Source organism: Thamnophis sirtalis, unplaced genomic scaffold (genome assembly GCF_051295495.1).
Source record: "Thamnophis sirtalis isolate CommonGarterSnake01/CBP01778 unplaced genomic scaffold, rThaSir2_p1.2 scaffold_1, whole genome shotgun sequence".
Classification (NCBI taxonomy): domain Eukaryota; kingdom Metazoa; phylum Chordata; class Lepidosauria; order Squamata; family Natricidae; genus Thamnophis; species Thamnophis sirtalis.
Genome location: NW_028261381.1, coordinates 79,457,064 through 79,476,993, shown reverse-complemented (window position 1 = coordinate 79,476,993; position 19,930 = coordinate 79,457,064). Strand labels below are relative to the sequence as shown.

At 33.1% G+C, this 19,930-nt stretch overlaps 1 protein-coding gene across 2 annotated transcripts in view; it reads right to left on the bottom strand.

The window, feature by feature from the left end:
* Window positions 1-2,944: 2,944 nt before the first annotated feature.
* Window positions 2,945-19,930, bottom strand: part of HPS5 (HPS5 biogenesis of lysosomal organelles complex 2 subunit 2) — a 38,446-nt gene continuing 21,460 nt past the window's right edge. For both annotated transcript variants that reach the window (XM_014063209.2, XM_087717075.1), the window contains 10 exons: window positions 15,352-15,501; window positions 14,798-14,869; window positions 13,329-13,975; window positions 11,767-11,887; window positions 11,302-11,457; window positions 10,785-10,904; window positions 9,837-9,950; window positions 7,284-7,390; window positions 5,633-5,909; window positions 2,945-4,597 (listed from right to left, as the gene is read on the bottom strand). In XM_014063209.2, coding sequence (XP_013918684.2) covers window positions 4,537-4,597; window positions 5,633-5,909; window positions 7,284-7,390; window positions 9,837-9,950; window positions 10,785-10,904; window positions 11,302-11,457; window positions 11,767-11,887; window positions 13,329-13,975; window positions 14,798-14,869; window positions 15,352-15,501 — 1,825 coding nt within the window. In that variant the 3' untranslated portion in view covers window positions 2,945-4,536. The remainder of the gene's footprint in view (window positions 4,598-5,632; window positions 5,910-7,283; window positions 7,391-9,836; window positions 9,951-10,784; window positions 10,905-11,301; window positions 11,458-11,766; window positions 11,888-13,328; window positions 13,976-14,797; window positions 14,870-15,351; window positions 15,502-19,930) is intronic.

The window sequence follows — 19,930 nt, the reverse complement described above, 5'->3', positions numbered from 1 at the left end:
CGAACTTCAACTCCCAGAATTCCCCAGCCAGCATTGCGGACTTCAACTCTCATTGCTGGCTGGGGAATTCTGGGAGTTGAAGTCCGCCAGGCTTAAAGTGGCCACCGTTGGAGACCCCTGAATTTTAGGAAGTGACGGCGCCCGGCCGACTTTGGCTGCCTTGCAAGGTTGCTTGGCCTCGCTGATAACTGCATTATCAACGGGGGGGGGGGGGGAATCACCTGGAGATTTGAAAAACAACAAAAATCTCTCGGGTGGGGGGGGGAAGCTGTAAGCCGTAAAGCTGCCAAGCAAAACTTATGGTGGCAAGCACCTGGAATCTAGGTCAATTCAGGGTTTTTTATCTTTGTACTTTTTACATCAAATAAAGTAGGAAAAGCCCGTTGAGTGGTGTGGCTTTTAAAAATGCTTCTTAGTTCCTTAAATGTTAACTCCTCTAGGTCAGATGATCAGAAAAGATAAGAAAGGTGAACTTCCAATGGAAGAGCTGATAGCATTGGGAATCTATTCAACTACCTTTCTCTCGGGATTTGATGGTGCTTTTTCTTTCTCTGCAACCCTTATCTGGATTTAGCCCATTTTCAAATTTGATCCTCCCCCCCCTCCCTTGGAGAACATGACTCTTGGAAAATGTTGCTGCCTTTATTGCATACCCAAGAATCTATTGAGAATTCTTTTTTAAAAAACCACTCCTGACTAAGGTAACAGCAAACTATTTCCTACATTTTCTAAGAAACCAGCATGGGTATGTCTATGTACCATATTTTTCGGACTATAAGACACACCAATTTTTTTTAAAAATTAGGTAGGTAGTCAGAGGGATAGAGAGGGAGAGAAATACAGTAAATAGGGAGGGAGAGAGGGAGTATAGGTAAGTAGGTAGATGAAGAGATATATTTATATAGAGAAAAATACAGTAGATAGGGAGAGAGAAAGAGTAGGTAGGTTGGTAGGTAGAGGGATAGAGAGAGAGAAATAGAGAAATACAGTAGGTAGGTAGATGTTTCCAGGTGTATTTATCCATGTGCTGTAGAAAGAAATCGCTGACAATCTGCAGCACCTAAGACTTTGTTTCTGCTGGCACAGCACTTGATCAATGTAATTCTCATCAATCAAAAAGGAAAAAAAATGTTTGTGCATTCTGCAGACCTCCCAAAAAAAGCCCGTTCTTTGCAAAAATGGGCCTGTTTTTTTAAAAAGGCATTAATAGCCTTGGGGAGGGGGACTTGCAGAGTGCTCCTGGGGAAATGGCCCATTTTTTGTGAAAACCGGCCTGTTTTTTGTCAACACAAATTGCATGCATAGCCTTATGGAGGCTTATAGAATGCTGTTGGGGACTGGGGGGCAAAAAAAGCCCATTTTTTGGTCATTTCTGCCCTCCCCAGCCCCCAGGAACTCTCTGAAAGCCTCCATAAGGCTATGCATGGCCATTTTGGTGAAGGGGCGGGGCTTCAGGAAGCTAAAAAAATGCTGTATTCGATGTATAAGACGCACACAGATTTTCAGCCTCTTTTTTGAGGAAAAAAGGTGCGTCTTATACTCTGAAAAATATGGTGATCAACCAAATACACGTAGTCCTCAAGTTACGACCACAATTGAGCCCAAAATTTATGTTGCTAAGTGAAACATTTGTTAAATGATTTTGCCCCATTTTATGACTTTTCTTGCCAGTTATTAAGTGAATCATTTCATTTATTAAATTAGTAACCAGATTGTTGAGTGAATCTGGATTCCCCATTGACTTTGCTTGTCAGAAGGCTACAAAATGACCCTGGGACCTGCAACCATCATAAATATGAACCACCTGCCAAGCATCTGAATTTTGATCATTTGACCATGGGTATGCTGCAATGGCCACAAGTGGTCATAACTCACTTTTTTCAGTGCTGTTGTAACTTTGAACAGTCACTAAATTAACTGTTGTAAGTCAAGGACTACTTGTATTAAACATAACTGATGGAAGAGTTGACCTCTGAAATATCAGTCAAAACCAGAACTAGAGTTCCACATAAAATGTGATTTCAAAGCATAAGGAAATTCTCTTCTGAACACTTGTTCCGATTTACACAAATTCTTACATTTTTCACATGCCATCAATTTTATTTCTGACCATAGGGGCAGCATCTCAATCATTTTCCGCATCCATATGCACACTTCAAGCAAGGAAATGAAAGATTAGGAATATGTGGCATAAATACCGGTAGATGGAAACAACACTAAGCAGATAGTGGAAGTAGCATTTTATTTATGTAATATTTGTAATTTTATCAATTTTATCCACATGTATTTTATAATTCAGGCCACTCACTCATAAATATATTAAGTATATACTAAACAGGAGAGGTGAGAAAAAACTGATATTAAAGCCCCTTCAGCTCCAAAAAGAGAAACTCAATTGCCTCCAATTATAAAGTTTAAGGCAAATCTAGGAGTAAATAGATATGCATAATAAATAAATTTTAGAAATATGTTATAAAAGATTGCTATTGCATCAAATTGAAGAAAATGCTTTAACGATTAAAATATTGGGAGAAATGATACTGTTATTCACCTGAAAAAAAACCCTCAAAACCTCTAAAATTCTTCTCTTTTTATTCCTCAACAGATAACCACAGGAAAGCTTCTTTCTGACTTGGCTGCCCCAGCACAAAAACCAAATTTGGCATTACACATCTATTTATAAGATTTAATTAAAGTCCAAGTGCCAAAATAAAGCTTTCTCTGTGCTCTCTCTTTCTCTTTTGGAGAATCTTAGCTGAAAAGTACAGGAATTTCAGTTTCAATAATTCTAGGCTTCCTATATGATTAAACTTATTAGTCATATTTAAGAAAAGTGAAATATTTTTCAATGAAACACTTATGAATATTATAAAAAGGAACTAAATCTAACATTTCGTGGTAAAACTTTATCACTGAAAGTCCTGAAAAATAAAGAAACAACAAGAAAATTATATTAACTTTATTAAACATCAGGTTAGGTAGAAAACTGAAAATGTTCCAGATTTCTGTTAATATCAAAATGCTTACAAAGTATAGTGCTTGTTAATAAATTGTTTCTTGTAAAAATAGAAGACAGATAAGACATACGCTAAAAATAATTTTGAAAATAGAATGCAGTGCAAAATATAAGTACTATTTCATGAACTCTCTGTGCATCTAAATCAGTCTTAAAACAAACTTGAGGTAGTACTCATTTATACAACTGGTGAGCCCAGATTTCAAGGGTTAAACAGTGTGACGCTAACCTACCCCTCTGCTTCCATCGAAAACCTTCCCAAAATAAAACAATAAGCTGCTTATGCATCTGTGGAGATGAAACATAGATCAGCCCCTGCATGTGGGAATGGGATTCTTTGGATTGTAGCTAAAGTTATCAGGTCTTTTATTTAGCGCTCTGTAACAAATTTCCTCCCTATTCAACCTAAGAGAAAGACATTTATGCACACTTTCTACCCTGAAACAGATAAGTAGAGCATGAAATGTCTGTCCTTGAAATGCTGTAAACTAGACAATACAAATGGTGCAATTCTAATTTCATTTAATAAAATGCAAGACTAATCACAATAAATTTATGATTAATCTTTCCCCACCCCAGCTACCAAGACCAAAAATCATTAGTTTAGTGACAAACAAAAATTAGTACAGTAGTACATGGTCCATGCCATGGATCATACATAAGCATAATTTAGATGTTTGTTCCAAACATTGTAAGTGCATACATGAAAAACGCAATCAAATGCAAGGTAAGAAAGTGTCATTTATCTACCAGCAATGTCTTCAATTTCTTGAAAATCCAAGTAAAACAATCCTCCTTCCTACCTCTGACATGCTTTTAGAAAAATGTGGGTATTTTTTTACTCATTCTATTCCACAGTGAATTGGAGCAACTCGGTAAATGCTGAAATAGGCACATTTTAAATACATGCAAGTTACATGAATATCTGTTTTGAATTATATATTAGTATTGTACTTAATTCTATTACTTATTTCATTTTTTAATATAACTAGTAAAGTTTCATAATATTTTTACATATGTGGAATGTTAGATACAATCATACAATTCTTAACTGAACAGTGTACCATGCTGAAGATTTCAGTTTAATCCAGAAAGTACATCATTATTTTTTAATGATAAGGTAGTTGTAATTACATTCATTTGCAAGCTGTTTTATTTTAAAAAATCCAAAAATTTTGACAGAAAAGTTGTTAAATATTTCATTATTTTAATATAACCAAATTTAATATATATAGTACATAATAAGAATAAAGAATTTCATCTTCATGCCTGTTCAAAAAAAATTTAGTCAAAAAAATATTTTGCATATAAATGATTTTCTGTCTTTTTGGTAATAATGTCATGCAACACACCACTTATAAATTAGGAATATACTCTCTAATATAGAACAGGTATCTAATTAAAAACAAAACTTTATTATATTCATTACTGCATCTTTTTTATACAGGAAGGTTTTTCTTTAAAATGATGCAACGTAAAAAAATGATTCTTATTATTATCTTTACAATCCAGGGTGCTTTTTATGCTTGTTGAGACCACAGAAATCGGTCACATCTTTCTAGCATGGACTGGATCAAGGCTCTGCCAACAGAAGTGAAGAATAAAGAAAAAATGGTAAAGAAATAAGTTATTTTATCAAGCAAACTCTCCCAGAATTATAACATATTTGTCACCACAGCTCCAAGTTTTTATACACTTGTAAGACCTATTATCCCCTTTGCTAAACTAAATAAAATAAAATTTCTAATTCAAATAAAAAAATTAAAATTCACAAAGAAAATGCACAAAACTAACTTCATTTTCTTCAAAAGAGATACTGTATATTTATTCTAGTTTTAAGAAGCTATAGCAAGGAAAGGCAACTTTCCATATTTTGTTTAATATCAAAGGAAGAAACTCAGTATTACATCAAATACAGTAGAGTGTCTTGGAATTCTTTACAAAGTATGGGCATTGGATTTGAGAAGGTTTATAGTGAGTCATGAGAAGCTGTCTATAATAGTAATGCTTAAATATAACCTTTAAAAATGACACATCAGTCAAAACTTTTCAAGACAGAGGGAGGAATTGCTACCTGTTACACCTCTGGTCACAATATTTGTTTAAATATTAACTTTGGTCAAACATTTTTCAGAAAATTAGGAAGGGAAATCACACAAAATTTCCCTAAACAAAAATCATAAATTGTTTATAGTTGTTGAGGGTCGAGTTATTTTTATTGGCAGATTTATTATACTGAAATCCTGGAAAACTTTATTTTGATCAATGCTCTTAAAAGTGTAGGAAAAATTCTAATGGGAAAAAAAATTGCCACAACAGAAAAAAAGCAGAAGTAAAGAGACTTGAATTCTTTAATTACATATTATTTATTCAAATTTGTTCTCCATTTTTAATTGTTCAGTCAACTTTTGAATGTTTCTTTCAAGTTTTGTTTTTGTATTTTATTTTTTCATGTTGATGTTCTATTTGTCAGGAAAAAAATCATAGTACCAAAACCACTGGAATCTTAGTACTTAAGGAAATTAATTGTGAAGCACTGTAACTCTGTTCACATTTCTAAATCATAATATAGTATTCTGGATACAGTCTGTAAGAAACAATATTCATAACTCTTACCTTTGCCGTTTTTCAGCAATTCTTAGTATCTCACAAATCTTGGCAAATCTTTCTGATAATTCAGCTACCAAATCACATTCCTGTAACATCTGCAAAGAGCGATCTGGACCAATTATTCTCGCTGCAAGGAGTGCAACATTTTCAACAGTAACAGAATTTGACCATTCAGGAGTACCATTGGTAACAGCTGTGTCCCTTTGTGAAACATGGATGTTGTGATGACTCTTCACAAGGCAAAGAAGGAACTTCCATTCTTCTATTGTCTTTGGAACAGTTCCTAAATACAGATTTGATTTATGGAAAAAGTTATTTACCGCAAATCACTTTTATTTTACTTGATATGTAGCAAATACCTTAGTACCTCTACGTATTATGGGACATGTCTCTCACTATCTTCTGATCTAGACAGCAGTCAATGGATTTATAAAGTCCAACACACATCAGTGGAAGATACAAAGCCATACTAACAACATGTTATCCTATACATCTTATCCAATATATAGAATAAGATGGAATATTTTTAATTTCATTTGCATTATATAAGGGAGTTGATGGTAGGAGGGCCAAATTCAAATCATAGTGATAGCTTTTTAGTTGTTGAAAATTGAAAGGAGACATTAAAATGAATTTGTTCACAATTTCCAAGTTAACACAGAAGATATGCAGGTAGTCCTTGACTTACAATCATAATTAAGCCCAACATTTCTGTTGTTAAGTGAGTTGTTAAGTGGGTTTTGCCCCCTTTTACGACCTTTCTTGCCACAGTTGTTAAGTAAATCACTGTAGTTAAGTAACATAGTTGTTACAACCTTCTCAGGACTACCTGTATCTATAAGGGAAGATAAAGAAGTCTGATTAAGAGAATAATATTTTGATGCCACTGCTGACTATTGATTGCTCTCGAATCTTTTCCACTGACAAAGAAAGAACTATAGTGAGAAGTCTGGAGAGGTTCAGGCTTTTCTCAGTAATCTGGGGTCATATTAGATTGCCAAGGATACATTAAATCTTACATTCTTACATTTTCTCAACTTACATCGTAAATGGAATGAATGTTGACTAACTAAAAGTAGGATACTGGATGTAACTTTTGTTTTTAATACTGGAGCCTGGAGGCAAAGAATGGTAAAAAGCGACATGATCACCAATTACCACTATTCAACTTCTGGAGCCAGATGATGATTGATTTGATTTCTATAGCTGCCCATTTCAACAAGTGCCTCTGGGCAAGTTTTTAGGAAATCATAATACTTTTGGCTCTAATTATATGGATAAAACAAATCTAAACTAAAACTAAATTCAACAGGTTTTCAAAATCCAAAAATTGTTTTTTGATTTATAGAAGAACTATATTTTTCAAAAATCACATTGTGTGCAAAATTTATGTTCTAATGTCTCCTTATATAGAATTCTAAAAAGAAGGGTTTTTTGTTACATGAAATTGTTTTATTTCAGTGTTAATTAAATTAAAATGCAGGCCTTAGATCATAGGTGTGAAACCTGATCACATGTGACATATCGGGATATTTTTTGCTTTGCAGGGTAGGGGTGGGCGTGGCCTGCACTGGCTGTGTCCAGACCATGGACCGGCAGTTTGACAGTTCTGCCTTAGATACTTAATATTCATAATTGATTCTAAAATTAAACTAACCGTCTTTGGTGTTCAATAATTCCATGTCATCCAAATGAACAATTTTTGTAAATACTTCTGATCTTCTATCCAATTCCAAACAAAGAGAAAGATATCCAGGCCAGAAGCTATAATAGTAAAATGAAACATTAGATTGTAGTTCTAAATGGACGTTCTCAACTTAAATAACAAGTTGAAATAATTTATTTCTAATGTATTGCTCCAATTCATTAATGTCTTTGCATTTGACAATATATGGTATGATTTGTGATCTGTACTCTGAAGTTGCATAGACAATTGAAATAATTAATGAATCGGTGCATGGAAATCATCTGGAGAACATTTCCATAAGGATAAAAAAAGGGGGAGACAATATCATCATAGGAGTTTATTATAAATTGCTTGGACAGGTAGAAGATATGAATGAAGACTGTTTACGCCAGACAAACAAGCTTTCAAATATGCAACATTCCATTTTTACTGACATCTGGAAATCTACTCTGGCATAAGGCAGAGGTCGGAAAATTTTTGAGAATATAGAAAAAGGAATAAGGGGTCTGCTATCTTGGATGAAATCCTTACCAGTAGAGGAATTGGTTGAAGAAATAAAGATGATAAATAACCATGTTCATAATATCAAAAGGAAGAATAGAGGAAAGTCATATTTGTATATTGAATTTCAGAAGACTGCAGTTTGGTAAACTTAGAAGGTAGGTAAAATCTAGTAGTTTGAAATCCTGAAGGGGAAGTGTCCGGAAAGGATGTGTCACTAAAAGTGTAAACAAAAACAATTCCCACTAGAAAAGAAAACAGTAAAAATCTAAAGAGACATGGATACAATAAGAGGCTTCTAAAACATTGTAAAGGAAAAAAGTCTAGAAAATGGAAGGAGGGATATATAAGCAAAGGATAAAAGATAGTTGCCACAAACAATGGAAATTTGATCAAAAAGACTAAATAAGAAATTGGGGTAATAAGCCTTGGGAGAAATGGGAACTAGCTTTTGATTTCCAAGATGGCAACTCGGGAGGCTGAGCATTGCACAAGTACTGACCATCTCTTTTGTAAATAGGCATCATTTTAAATATTTATGATGCTGATGATAAGGACTGTTTTAGATCAGATGTAATTTGTAATTTCCTGAAAAGAACTGTGCTTTTGAGTTTTAGCCATGTTGCTGCAGATAATTTGACTTATTTAATTTTGCAGTCTTGGAAAATTTCCTTTTTGGATGTATTGGTCATAACTCATAACTTCAGGCAAGCTGAATGTTATAGTACAGGTGGGAATGGGCAGTTTCTTTAAAGAAAAAACAAAGAAGGAAATCCAAGAGGGTGAAAATGCCCCTCTTTATGTTAGAAATAAACTGACTAGCTATAACAGGAAATGACTTAAAGAATGTACACTTTGTAACTAAACTATAACTATCTTTATAAAAAGGCACTGTCCAAACTAGATGCTCTGTTCGAAAAACTTACTCCTATTAATTCTATACTTTTGAGAGATTCAATAGAGAAAAAATATCTCAAAGTTCATTATCAGATTAAGAAATTGGGGTACAATGTAGTCCAAATATTAGACCCAACTGAAAGAAAGCAAAGAAGCTGAAAACCATGTTTAAATTTTTCAGGGTTGTATTTTTTTACAGGTAAATGTAACTCATTTTTCAAATTTGGTCAAAATAAAGTAGCAAAGTATTGCATATAATTCAATAATATTTCCTTTCTTATTTTATTCAGATGCATCCTGAAAAAATCTATATGGTTAAAAGTTGACACATAGTTACACAAAATCTACTCAGCAACCATAATCAAGATTTCAATATATCACCAGCCACAAAAGAAATTCTAGCAATGACAATTATGGGCTGAACTAATAAACTGATTTTTAAAAATCTACCAAGAAGGATGAAGGAGAGAGGAAGAAAAACAAATTTTAACTGGTTTAATAAATTGTGATAGGTAAAGCAGACAGATAATGTATTTGAACGTTATTAAGAATACAGAATTTTTTTACAGCTTTCTATATCGGCTTTCCTTAGCTTTTATAATTGTCCCTTCTGCATTGCCTTCCTCTCACTATAACCTTGTCCTATAATGTAACAAACATAATATTAACACTTATAATAGTATTCATTATTTATATCTCCATATATTTGTATTCTCTATTTTCTGTCTTGGCTTCTGTTTTCTAGCCACTTTTACATTTTATTTCATACTTTATAGAAGTTCTTTATAGAAGCTGTAAAATTACTGTATATTGTTATGTATGTTCTGTGTTTTGTTTTGTCTTGTTGTGGTTTTTTTTCTTTGCTGTGTCTTTCCTATTGTTTTTAAAGATTAAAACATTTAATAAAAAATATTTTTTTAAAAAGAATACAGAATACACCGAAGCAAATTAGTCACCATTAGACCACAAATATATAGGGAGAATGGTCGTGTTCAAGAATAATGCATATCATACACTGAAGCTGGTATGTGAAAGGATAAATTAGGAAAAAGGACAGAACAAAAATATATACATTATATGATTAAAATGAAGGTTTTTTTCAAGAATGCTTTAAGAAAATATTACCCTTTGCTTTGACAAATATCAGTCATTTTCTCCTTCCTTAAAACATCAGTCGGAAGATTAAGCAAAAGTAAAATCAGTTGATTATACCCCCAAGTAAACAAATGCGAATGTGGCCTGAAAACAATAATTGAAAATTATATTAGATTTTTTGTAAAGAAGGCTCAATAAATAATTATAATCAAAATCTACACTGACAATATTTGTTTATAGTTTTAATACCCTGCTCTAATTAGGCAGGGTGGATTACAGTGGAATAGGGATATGTTGGCTCTTTTTGAAATGCCAAGAGTGGGAGCTGCCACATTTTCCTGGCTCCTGCTATCTATATCACCAGGGAGTATAAATACTATTAATACCTAATATCAATATTAATAGAAGAAATTTTATACTACCATTAACCAGATAAAATACTACAAAGGGGGACAGAAAAAGGGAACATGCTTAAGGAGAAAATAAAAAGAAATTTACTGATAAACCTTTGAAAGCAAGCCTTGTTTTTCACAGCTTCCCATTACATGTGATCTAGGACAAATTATTTACAGGCAGGAAATATTCTGTTGGAACTTTTCTTTTAATCATACCAAACTTAGGGAACTAGTTTCAAACAGCTTTTTCTGTTTGAAGATAAAAGTGGTTTCGGATTCATGCAGTCTAGGTTGTCAATTATTTGGGACTAGCATTATAAAAAATATTTGGGAGAAGATAGGGGAGCTTTTACTTCAAATAGCGGCATAGTTTAAATGCATATGTAAAAGCAATGGCTTATTGCAGCTTTATGATATTCATCGAGGAGGAATTTAAAAAGAGCAAAATATAACTTGCACATTTTGTTTCCTAACACTAGGATTTGATTATCCAAACTTGACCTTAGGAAAAATGTATAGATGAAATCTAGGAAAAAGATTTTTAGAGTTATATAAATAATCAGAAAAACTAATCAATTACAACCATGGATTTCCTTGAGCATCCATTGTGCTTGTTTTATGCGGGGCATCATGAGACATTGCCAAACACAGCCACTCCAATTGTAATGAATCCGGATGGAGAAGGGATCGAAGGAATGACAAACTAGAAAAAAAAATCTATAATTAATTTGTCTGCTTTATACTATCTAATTAGGCCTCACATTTTTTAAATCTGAATTCAATATAATGTATTTACACATTTAAATAGCAAAAAGAAGCAAATATTACCACACTGTTTGTTCAGTTTTAAGAATTCTTGAGTTTATAAAAATGGAGAGAAATGCATTGTGTACCAGTAATATTAGTTTAGCATATCTTTTTGAGTTGACAAAATAGCTAGATCATAAAACTAATGAATATTTTTACCTATCAATTACTAATACCAACTTAGTACTACTTTCTTTCCTCAAATGTCACTAAGATGGGATTAATATTTTTATCATGTCCCTGTATCCCATCCCTTGCATCCCTTATCCAAATTAAGGCAACATAATACATACCGTTTGTCTTCAGCCTTTGATTTTATAAGGCTGTCTAAATATGCTAGAAAATGTTCAGGATTATTTTTACAAATTTGCTTGATATCTGAAGGTCCAATCAAAGGATAGAACCGGGTCAAAGGCCTTAGAGAAGTTTCTCTGAATTTTTTATAAAGCCTAATTAAATAAGACACAGAAAATAAAGTTATTTAAAATACAAGTCTTCTTAGAAGTAGCAACTTTAATAAATTACTTGCACTACTTATTCAAAAAACGATCAAAATAAAGTTAGCTTAAATTTAATTTACAAAAAAGAAAAGGAGTATGATGATAACTACATATGCAATGGCATGCTTACAGAAGTACAATATTTCTTCAAAAACTACACATGTATTCAATTATGGCTTTTGAAAAGAATGTGATTTTTTCTGTTTAAATACCTAAGAATTAAACTATATGCATTCAAACAACTCTAATGCTTTATACCTTTCAGCATGTGCCAGCAAAAGAGGAGCATCCCAAGGCCCTAAATCAACTAGCAACTTCAGTGTTTTAAACATATCTCCATTTTCAAGGGCCACTGTCACAGGGCTAGTCAAAGTCAGTTCTGAAATCAATAATTGTATGTTACAAGCATTATACTTAATAGCAAAATTAGGCAAGACATTTTCATAGTGCCAATCTTCAAGGAACTTTGCTGAAAAGGTAAGACTTTTGTATTTTCAAAGTACATATGTTTCATTGCAAATCCAAATTATTGTAGTTACAATAACTAAATTATGGTCATACATACTAAGCTCATTGGTGGCTTCTTGAGTCCTAGCAATACTGATCAAAATGCACTGGAAATATTATTTGAGATGATTCCCATTCATAGTGGAATTTTATTCATTCCCCTCCACATCTATCAAATCTATTTTGAATTATTCCCTAACCCAAAGTTTAAAATAATGAGGAGGAAAATTAATGTATTAGAAGTAGGAATCCTTGACTTACAACCACAACTGAATCCAAACTTTCTGTTGTTAAGTGAGATAGTTGTTAAATGGACTTAGCCCCATTTTATGACTTTTCTTGCCACAGATGCTAAGTGAACCACTTCAGTTGTTAAATTAGTAACATGGTTGTTCAATGAATCTGGCTTCCCCATTGAGTTTGCTTGTCAAAAGGTCGCAAAAAGTCATCACATGACCTAGGGAAACTGCAACCATCATAAATATGAACCAGTTGCCAAGCAACTGAACTTTGACCATGTGACTATGAGGATGTTGCAATGGTCATAAGTGTGAAAAATGATCATAAGTCACTTTTTTCAGTACCACTGTAACTTCCCATGGTCACTAAACAAATGGTTGTAAGTCGAGGACTACCTGCAGCATCTTCTTTGGGCTAAGAACTGTACAGTACTTGGTTCTTGAATGGCATTCCAAGATTAAAAAAAATATATGTGGGACCAGAATTAATTACTAAATTGAAATTAGTTAAATAACATTTAAATAAACTAAAGTATATAAAAAACTAATAGGATCATATTATTTCATCTCTCCTTCATATCTTTGATTCTGAGGTGGTAATACAACTGGATCACACCTTGGAATCAAACCTCTGATTCAATCTGGTGTTTCAATCAAATCAGTAAATGGATTTTTGTATGTGCACAATATATGGTGTTACTGACAGCTTTTCAAACCACAACTTCAAGTCACACAATTTGAATTTGATTGTTTATTAGTGACTTCTAATCATTTAATGATCAATAGCAACTTTTAAAGATATTCTAGAGATGGGGGGATTGCACATGAGAAAGTTTAGATGTTGGTTTCTTGCACTCACAATCATAGTGCACACTTATATGCACTGGATAATAATAAAAGGTGTTTTCAAAGAATTCTGAACATTTTAATTCAAATCAGAAGAAATTCCAAGGCTAGTGTGGGAAACATCGAGTCCACAGATCTAATTTCAAAGATTTACTACAGATTTCTCTGCAAGACACAACTCTACCAAATGGACAGACACCAACACACAAGACCCTGAAAATTACTTACCTTTCAAACCTTCCATATAGACATCCCAGACTTCAGGATGATTGTTATGACAGGTAATAATACACCTCTTCAACCTTTCTAGATCAAGGAGGAAAAAATAGTCTCTAATGAACTTAGCAGCTAGAGCACATGAACCATCAGGTAACACACCTGGCTCATTATTTACTTGTGAACTTTCATATACATTTAATTCAAAACATAAAGTTGTCAACTCTGTCAGGTCTTTTTTAATGTTCTGTGGTATAAAAAATGGGGATTTAATCTGGTAAGGCTGGTTGAAAACTGTTTCTGTCCTCAAAGGCTGTTCATGTAGTATATTATCAGCCTGATAATTTGTAACTGAATTAGTATTTTCTTCGCAAATTTCATCCTGTATTGTATTTGGATTTTCACTTTCACCGTTTATTCCCAATACTGTGTTCAATTCCTTATCTTCGGGCTCATTGTGTTGTTCCTTCAGCGCATTTTCTTGAAAAGATTTGTCTTCAGGTTGAAAAGGCATTTCTTTGTCTCCCTCAGTTGTCTCATTATGTAAAATAACCGCTGCTTTTAATCCACAGGTTTCTTCTAGAAATGGAATCCAATCCAGCAAAACTGCCGTCAGGTTTTGTGGTTGTAACAAAACAAGTGGATCCTGGAGTCTGGACCTTTAAAAAAATGAAAGAATATTCAACTTGTAGTTTAGTGAATACAAAATTGTTGACAAAGAATTCTGTTGAGCTAATACTGCAATTCTATTTCAGACTCTCCTAATGGACCACAACATTCAAATATATTTTTTAGTTTCTTTATCATAATTTATAATTATTCAGATAAACACAATTATGAAGCCTGCCATATTTTCTCCATTGACATTTCACTTATACTTTAATGATTGCAATTGCAATGATTAATAGTTTCAGCACAATCTGATTATTACATGTAAAATTTCAATGGATGGATTCTCAAAGCCTAGAGAAACATATTTTTCTTTCTTCCTACAGCACTGAACTATCTGTGCAACTTCCATATTCTAGTCTAGCAAAATTATGATGAACTTCCATACTGCCTGCAACTTTCAGAAAAAATTGAACTGAAAAAAAAGTCTTTATATTCAACCTGAATATTCAAGTTGGATTAACATCAAAATATACACACACACAGACAGAAGTTCTACTTCTGTACTTAAAGGAAGACTGCTTTTTGTCAATTCCACTTTCTCCCTATAATCTATATACATGCCAGCCATCTGCAATCCACTCTGAATGAAGAGAAAGTTTGAAAATTATCTTTCCCCCCTTTTCTTCTAACAAACATCTCTGCTGGATTGGAATTCCTTCCACATAAAGATGTAATTCATCTACATGCAGAACATATGTCTGATCCCACCAACTATACTCTACAAGTAAGTTTATTATATTTAATATGTCATTTCTCAAAGGAATATATAGCAGTACACATTTCATTTTAAAAGACCTTGATTTACTTACAGAGTTTCTGTAGTTACTGCTTTGAGATCTTTAAGGTAATCCTCTTCTGGAGACTGGCTCTGTTGCTCACCTCTTGACATTTTAATAAATAATAGGTGCACGTTAAAATAATCCTCTCTTTTGCTTCATTTCTGTACAGTTCTGTAGCATTTGGAATATCAATCTAATCTTGTGATTACTTCTACATTCAGTCTCTCACATTTCAACAGTACAAATACCGATTTTAAAATCTGAATTTAAACGTGCATTCTTAGAAGTGTTCTAAGTGGAGATTTAACCATGTTTGTTATCAAATATCTATTTTGTATGCTTGATGCTCTACACTTATATTGCAATGTATTTTTTTATCCCAGTTCAATCCCCATAGTAATTCTAAATGGCATTTTAAAATGGATCAAAATAAGAACTTTTAGGCATGCATTTACAATATGAGAAGTCTAGCAAGGTTCTCAATAGCTAACTGACAAAACTACAAAAATAGCTTGCCTAATTCATTATCATATCAAAAGAAAAAGAAGTTTTGGCGCAGGGTGAAAAAATGTAATCGAACTCACTCTTTTTCCAGAGGCTGAGCTTCTAATCTGGCAGGCACTTCTGAGAGTGGCTCTTCATCTTTAACATCTTGTCTGATTCTATCAGGATTCAGATGAAGAGTACCAATTTTCTCAATTTTTTCTGTGGTTTTCCGTACAAAACTAGAAACACTAAAAATAAAAATGGTATGATTCTTAGAAATTAAAGTGGATATCTTTAACACCACATTTGTTTTCATAGGCCATTAAACAAATATGAAGAGAGTTTATTAACCATTGGCATAGATTCTGAATCACTAAGAATCATCCAATTTTTAATTATTAAAGCAAAATGCAGAAAAAAGTGCTGGTTCTACAATTAAGATATTTAGCATTCCTTGATAAACAACTGCTATGTTTCATCTAAATATTTAACAAAATGTCAAAACTCCACTATGAAAAATTAAAATACCAGTCAATGTTTTTACAATATAAAAGCCACTAAGTCTTTTCATGATTTCATTTCTGGATAACTTGCTTAGAATCTGGTCTATTAAATCTAATTGCTATTTTATTCTAATTTCATATTTTAGCATTTTGGGGGTTTGAACCAAACAAAATTAAATGGAATATTGCAGGCAACAACTGCCAGAATTAAGTGCACTACTTCTCTACCATTCATATAGATACATTTGTTAAACGTGTACTGTATATTTTCTAAAATACACAAAAGTTGCCAGTACATACAGATGTCTACTGTATTAATCTAAAAAGTAAACATACGGAAGAAGGCGGGGCTTAGCAGTGAGAAGACGGAGTTTCAGGCCATTCCTGAAATTCCCCTATTCCGGAAGAAATGGATGGGTCGTTTACGATCCTAGGTGTCCCGAAGAGACAGTGAAGGTTTGGGGAGATCCAGTGACCTCAGAGACGTTCGCAGGTCTTGGGGGGGGCTCGGATTTCAACCCCTTTTGCCATCCCTTTCTGGATTAGCTGTATGCTAACTGAAACTGCAGGCAGCCCCTAAGAATGGTAGAAGTGTTTTCAACTGGTAAGCTGATTTTATTACTCAAAGAGAGAGACGGTCCGCACTAAAATTTAAGCTAATTGAAACCAAAGAACAGAAGAATCTAGCGGCGAATTGGTTTTTTTTTAATGGATTTATGGCTGGTGGTTACCCTATTTCTTAAATGTTTTGAATGCTGTTTACGTGGATAAAGGAAAGTTTACTTTACTTCAAAACTCCCTCACGGCTCTCCTTAAGTGGGCTGTAAACCAATTTACTATAATTTGGCTTCTTATAACCTGACACTTTTATTGCTTGGCTGTGTTGGTCTAAGATCAGATAAGACTGCATAGCTCCCAGCGTGTCCCTACTTGCAAATTTCATCTGCGTCACATCATGGCGTCTATACTTGTTTCAAGTGATTCATTTCAAAAGATTTTTTCCGCTTTTCAGAAGTTGTTTGATACTTATGAAAAATCAGAAAAAAATCAGAAAAAAAAGGACTATCTCTTGTTTTCAACATCAAAATATGAAAGAAAGAGTCAGAACGTTGAATGTTTGAGTGCTCCTGAAATCCAAATGAAGAATGTCAGAAAGGAAGTCTCTCAACTTGCTGACATGCCGGGCGTCTGTTCTACTTCGGAGGCAGAAAGAGAAAGAGATGTAACATTTGAAAGAAGGGGGGCCATACAGAAAATTTATCTCAAAAGACAGATTCCAGGAGGAATGAGAAACATTAAAGAATCTATACTTTATGAAACATTATTTGCAGAACTTTCGACACCACCCTTGAAAGTCAAAGACAAATTGATTGGAACAAGCCAAGGACAACATTATTACGTCAGAGGCACCCTAAGCAAAAAGGTGCGAAGATATTTCTGTTTGGACTTGCTTATAAAAACGTTTGGGGAATTTGTTTTAGGAATGGTAAGAGGACTAAGGAAGTTTTGCTATTGGAGAGACATAGGCTGATAGACTGAAGAATACAATTGAAAATTAGCTAAATCTAATTACTCTTATTTGTAATAGTTATAGCTGAATAATAATTGATATTGATAGTAATGTATATAATGTGGAGTTGATATGATAAATAATAATTGGATATGAGAAAGGAAGGTTGGAAATATTTTTGGATTATATATAAATGGTATTAATCACAATAATTATCATTATTAAAAAACTAAATAAAATATATACAGTTAAATGTTAATTAATATGGGGAAAATGTTATGATATATGATATAACTAAATATTATGGATGTTCAGCTAAAATAGGATATGAGGATTTGATGTTAATAGAGGATTTTACAAACAAGTAAATGAAATGTCAGCATGTGTTATGGATTAATTCTTTGGTATAGTTAAGGATGAAGGATGTTTAAATAACTATAGTTAACTAAAAGTGGAGGTATAATGATGTTAATATGGTAAACATTTGAGTTAAGATATTTGAATTAATATGAATTAATGGAAGAGATGCACCAAAACATGTTGTAACCAGCTGATATACTTTTTTATATATATAATATATACCTGTGTTCCTTTTTTTTTTTTTTGCTTTTTGTTTTTTCTTCCCTGCCTTGTCTTTTGTCCTTTTTGTCTTTTTTTTTTTTTTTTTGCTTTTTTTTTTTTTCTTTTTGATTTTTTCTTTTCCCACTGGTGTGGGCATGTATTGTTTAAGATTATTACTTTTATTAATATTTTTAAATAATAAGTACAGTCAAATGAAAATGGATATATGACGATGGTGATATGTATGAATATCTGAGTTAAAATGCTCGAGTTAACATGAGTTATGTTTGTTGACTGTGGAGGAGATGTACCAAAGTTTATTTGTGATCGACTGATACACTTTCTATAGATGTAAAGAAAGATGTTCTACTTGTTTCAAATTAAAATTTAAAAAATTTTTAATACAAAAAAATAAATAAAAAGTAAACATACACTATTAGCAGTATTACCATCTATAAATGAAACACTGGTGATTAATATTTCAGTGTTTTCAGAACTATACATGATTGGAGGGGAGAGGTTAGAGAGAATGAATACTGGACCCGACAGGACTATTCCAAAGCCTGCACTGTATGCTCAACTAGACATATAGAAGAACATAAAGACTTCACTAACTGGATTTGCTGAGTGTAAAATATCCAGTAAGGATTACTTGAAAGGAGAGGGGGGGGAAACTGCTGCTCACCTTTGGAAAAAAGTCACCAGCAGTTTCTCCATATACTAGAGTTAGATCTAAATAATTGTTGGTGATTATCTTTTTTTAAAAAAAGCAGCTGGGTGCATTTATTGTAACTTTCAGAAATAAAAGAATTAACCATAATCACCTGAGCTCAAGAACATACACTTTATGCAAATCAAAAAAATAAATTCTGTAATTTTAGGCACACACAGGTAGATATCACTTTTATTACTAAAAAAGCTTTTTTTTTTTCAAATAAAAGCAAAACCTGGAAGTAAGTTGTTACAATCCTCAGCATATCACTTTTTAGAGCACACACAAAAAAGTCATAAAATTTTACTTTCATTTTAATAGTAAGTCACATTCATTTCCTATGTGGTTTCAACTGTTTGTTCTAACTGAATAAAATAGATCCAAACGATAGCATACATGAACAGAGAGGAGCGTCCATTAGGAAATATCACCATATTCTCCTTGTTCTTCCCTTGCTGCAGTTCTGATATCTATAATATATTGGAGTCCCTCTGACCTTCAAGGTCAACTTCTGGGAGGCTTTTTATGCATGGGGAAGATCTCATTTCCTCTTTCCATTACTGAATTAAAATGTCTTGAAAGGCTGTGGGGCATTACTCCATGAAACTAAATGATAGGAAGTTCAGAACAGAAAAAAGGAACCATTTGCTCTGCACAATCAGCCAGCTTCAAGTCTTAATGTATGGAAGATAATTCTATTACATAGTTATGGGAACTCTGCTTCATACCTAGTAATAAAGTACAACAATATGGATGACCTGTTTGTGGGTTTCCTATTGATGTCATTTGGTCACTAGCAGATCAAGGTTTTGATCAATGGAATCTTTTTAGCTCTTTAAGTTTGGTTTTTCTTACAGCCATCTTCTCCTATTAAGAATGTCTCTTCCACCTTTATAATCAGGCTTTGAGTATACTGTAATGGAATTTATTCCTGGAACATTTTTCTTTGAAAATGGTATAACTTGCTCTTCTGATCAGATTCCCTGCTCCCAAGTGGTTTGGATGTAATATCAATCAAAAGCATTTACTTGCTTTGGTCTGCTTTCTCTACCTTTAACATTAATTTTATATTACAGTATTTTCTTTTGGCTCATTGGCCAAGAACTGAGTCTTACTTGAGAATAAGACAAGAGGAAAATTGAAATTGCCCCTAAGTGCTACAGAGAGTTGCTCCTTGCAAGAAGATTGCAAGGCAACAGTCTTCAGCTGATTTAGAGCTCTGGGAGATGAGGAAATAGCCAACTTCATGCAAACCAGTTACAACCTTTATGGACATTGGTTTTGCATACTTCCTTTTCCAATCACTTTTGAAATTGCTTGTTAATTGCTTTGAATCATCTCGTTTTTCAGCACCAGATGAGTTTCTTTCAATCCTTAGTGAAAGAAGTTTT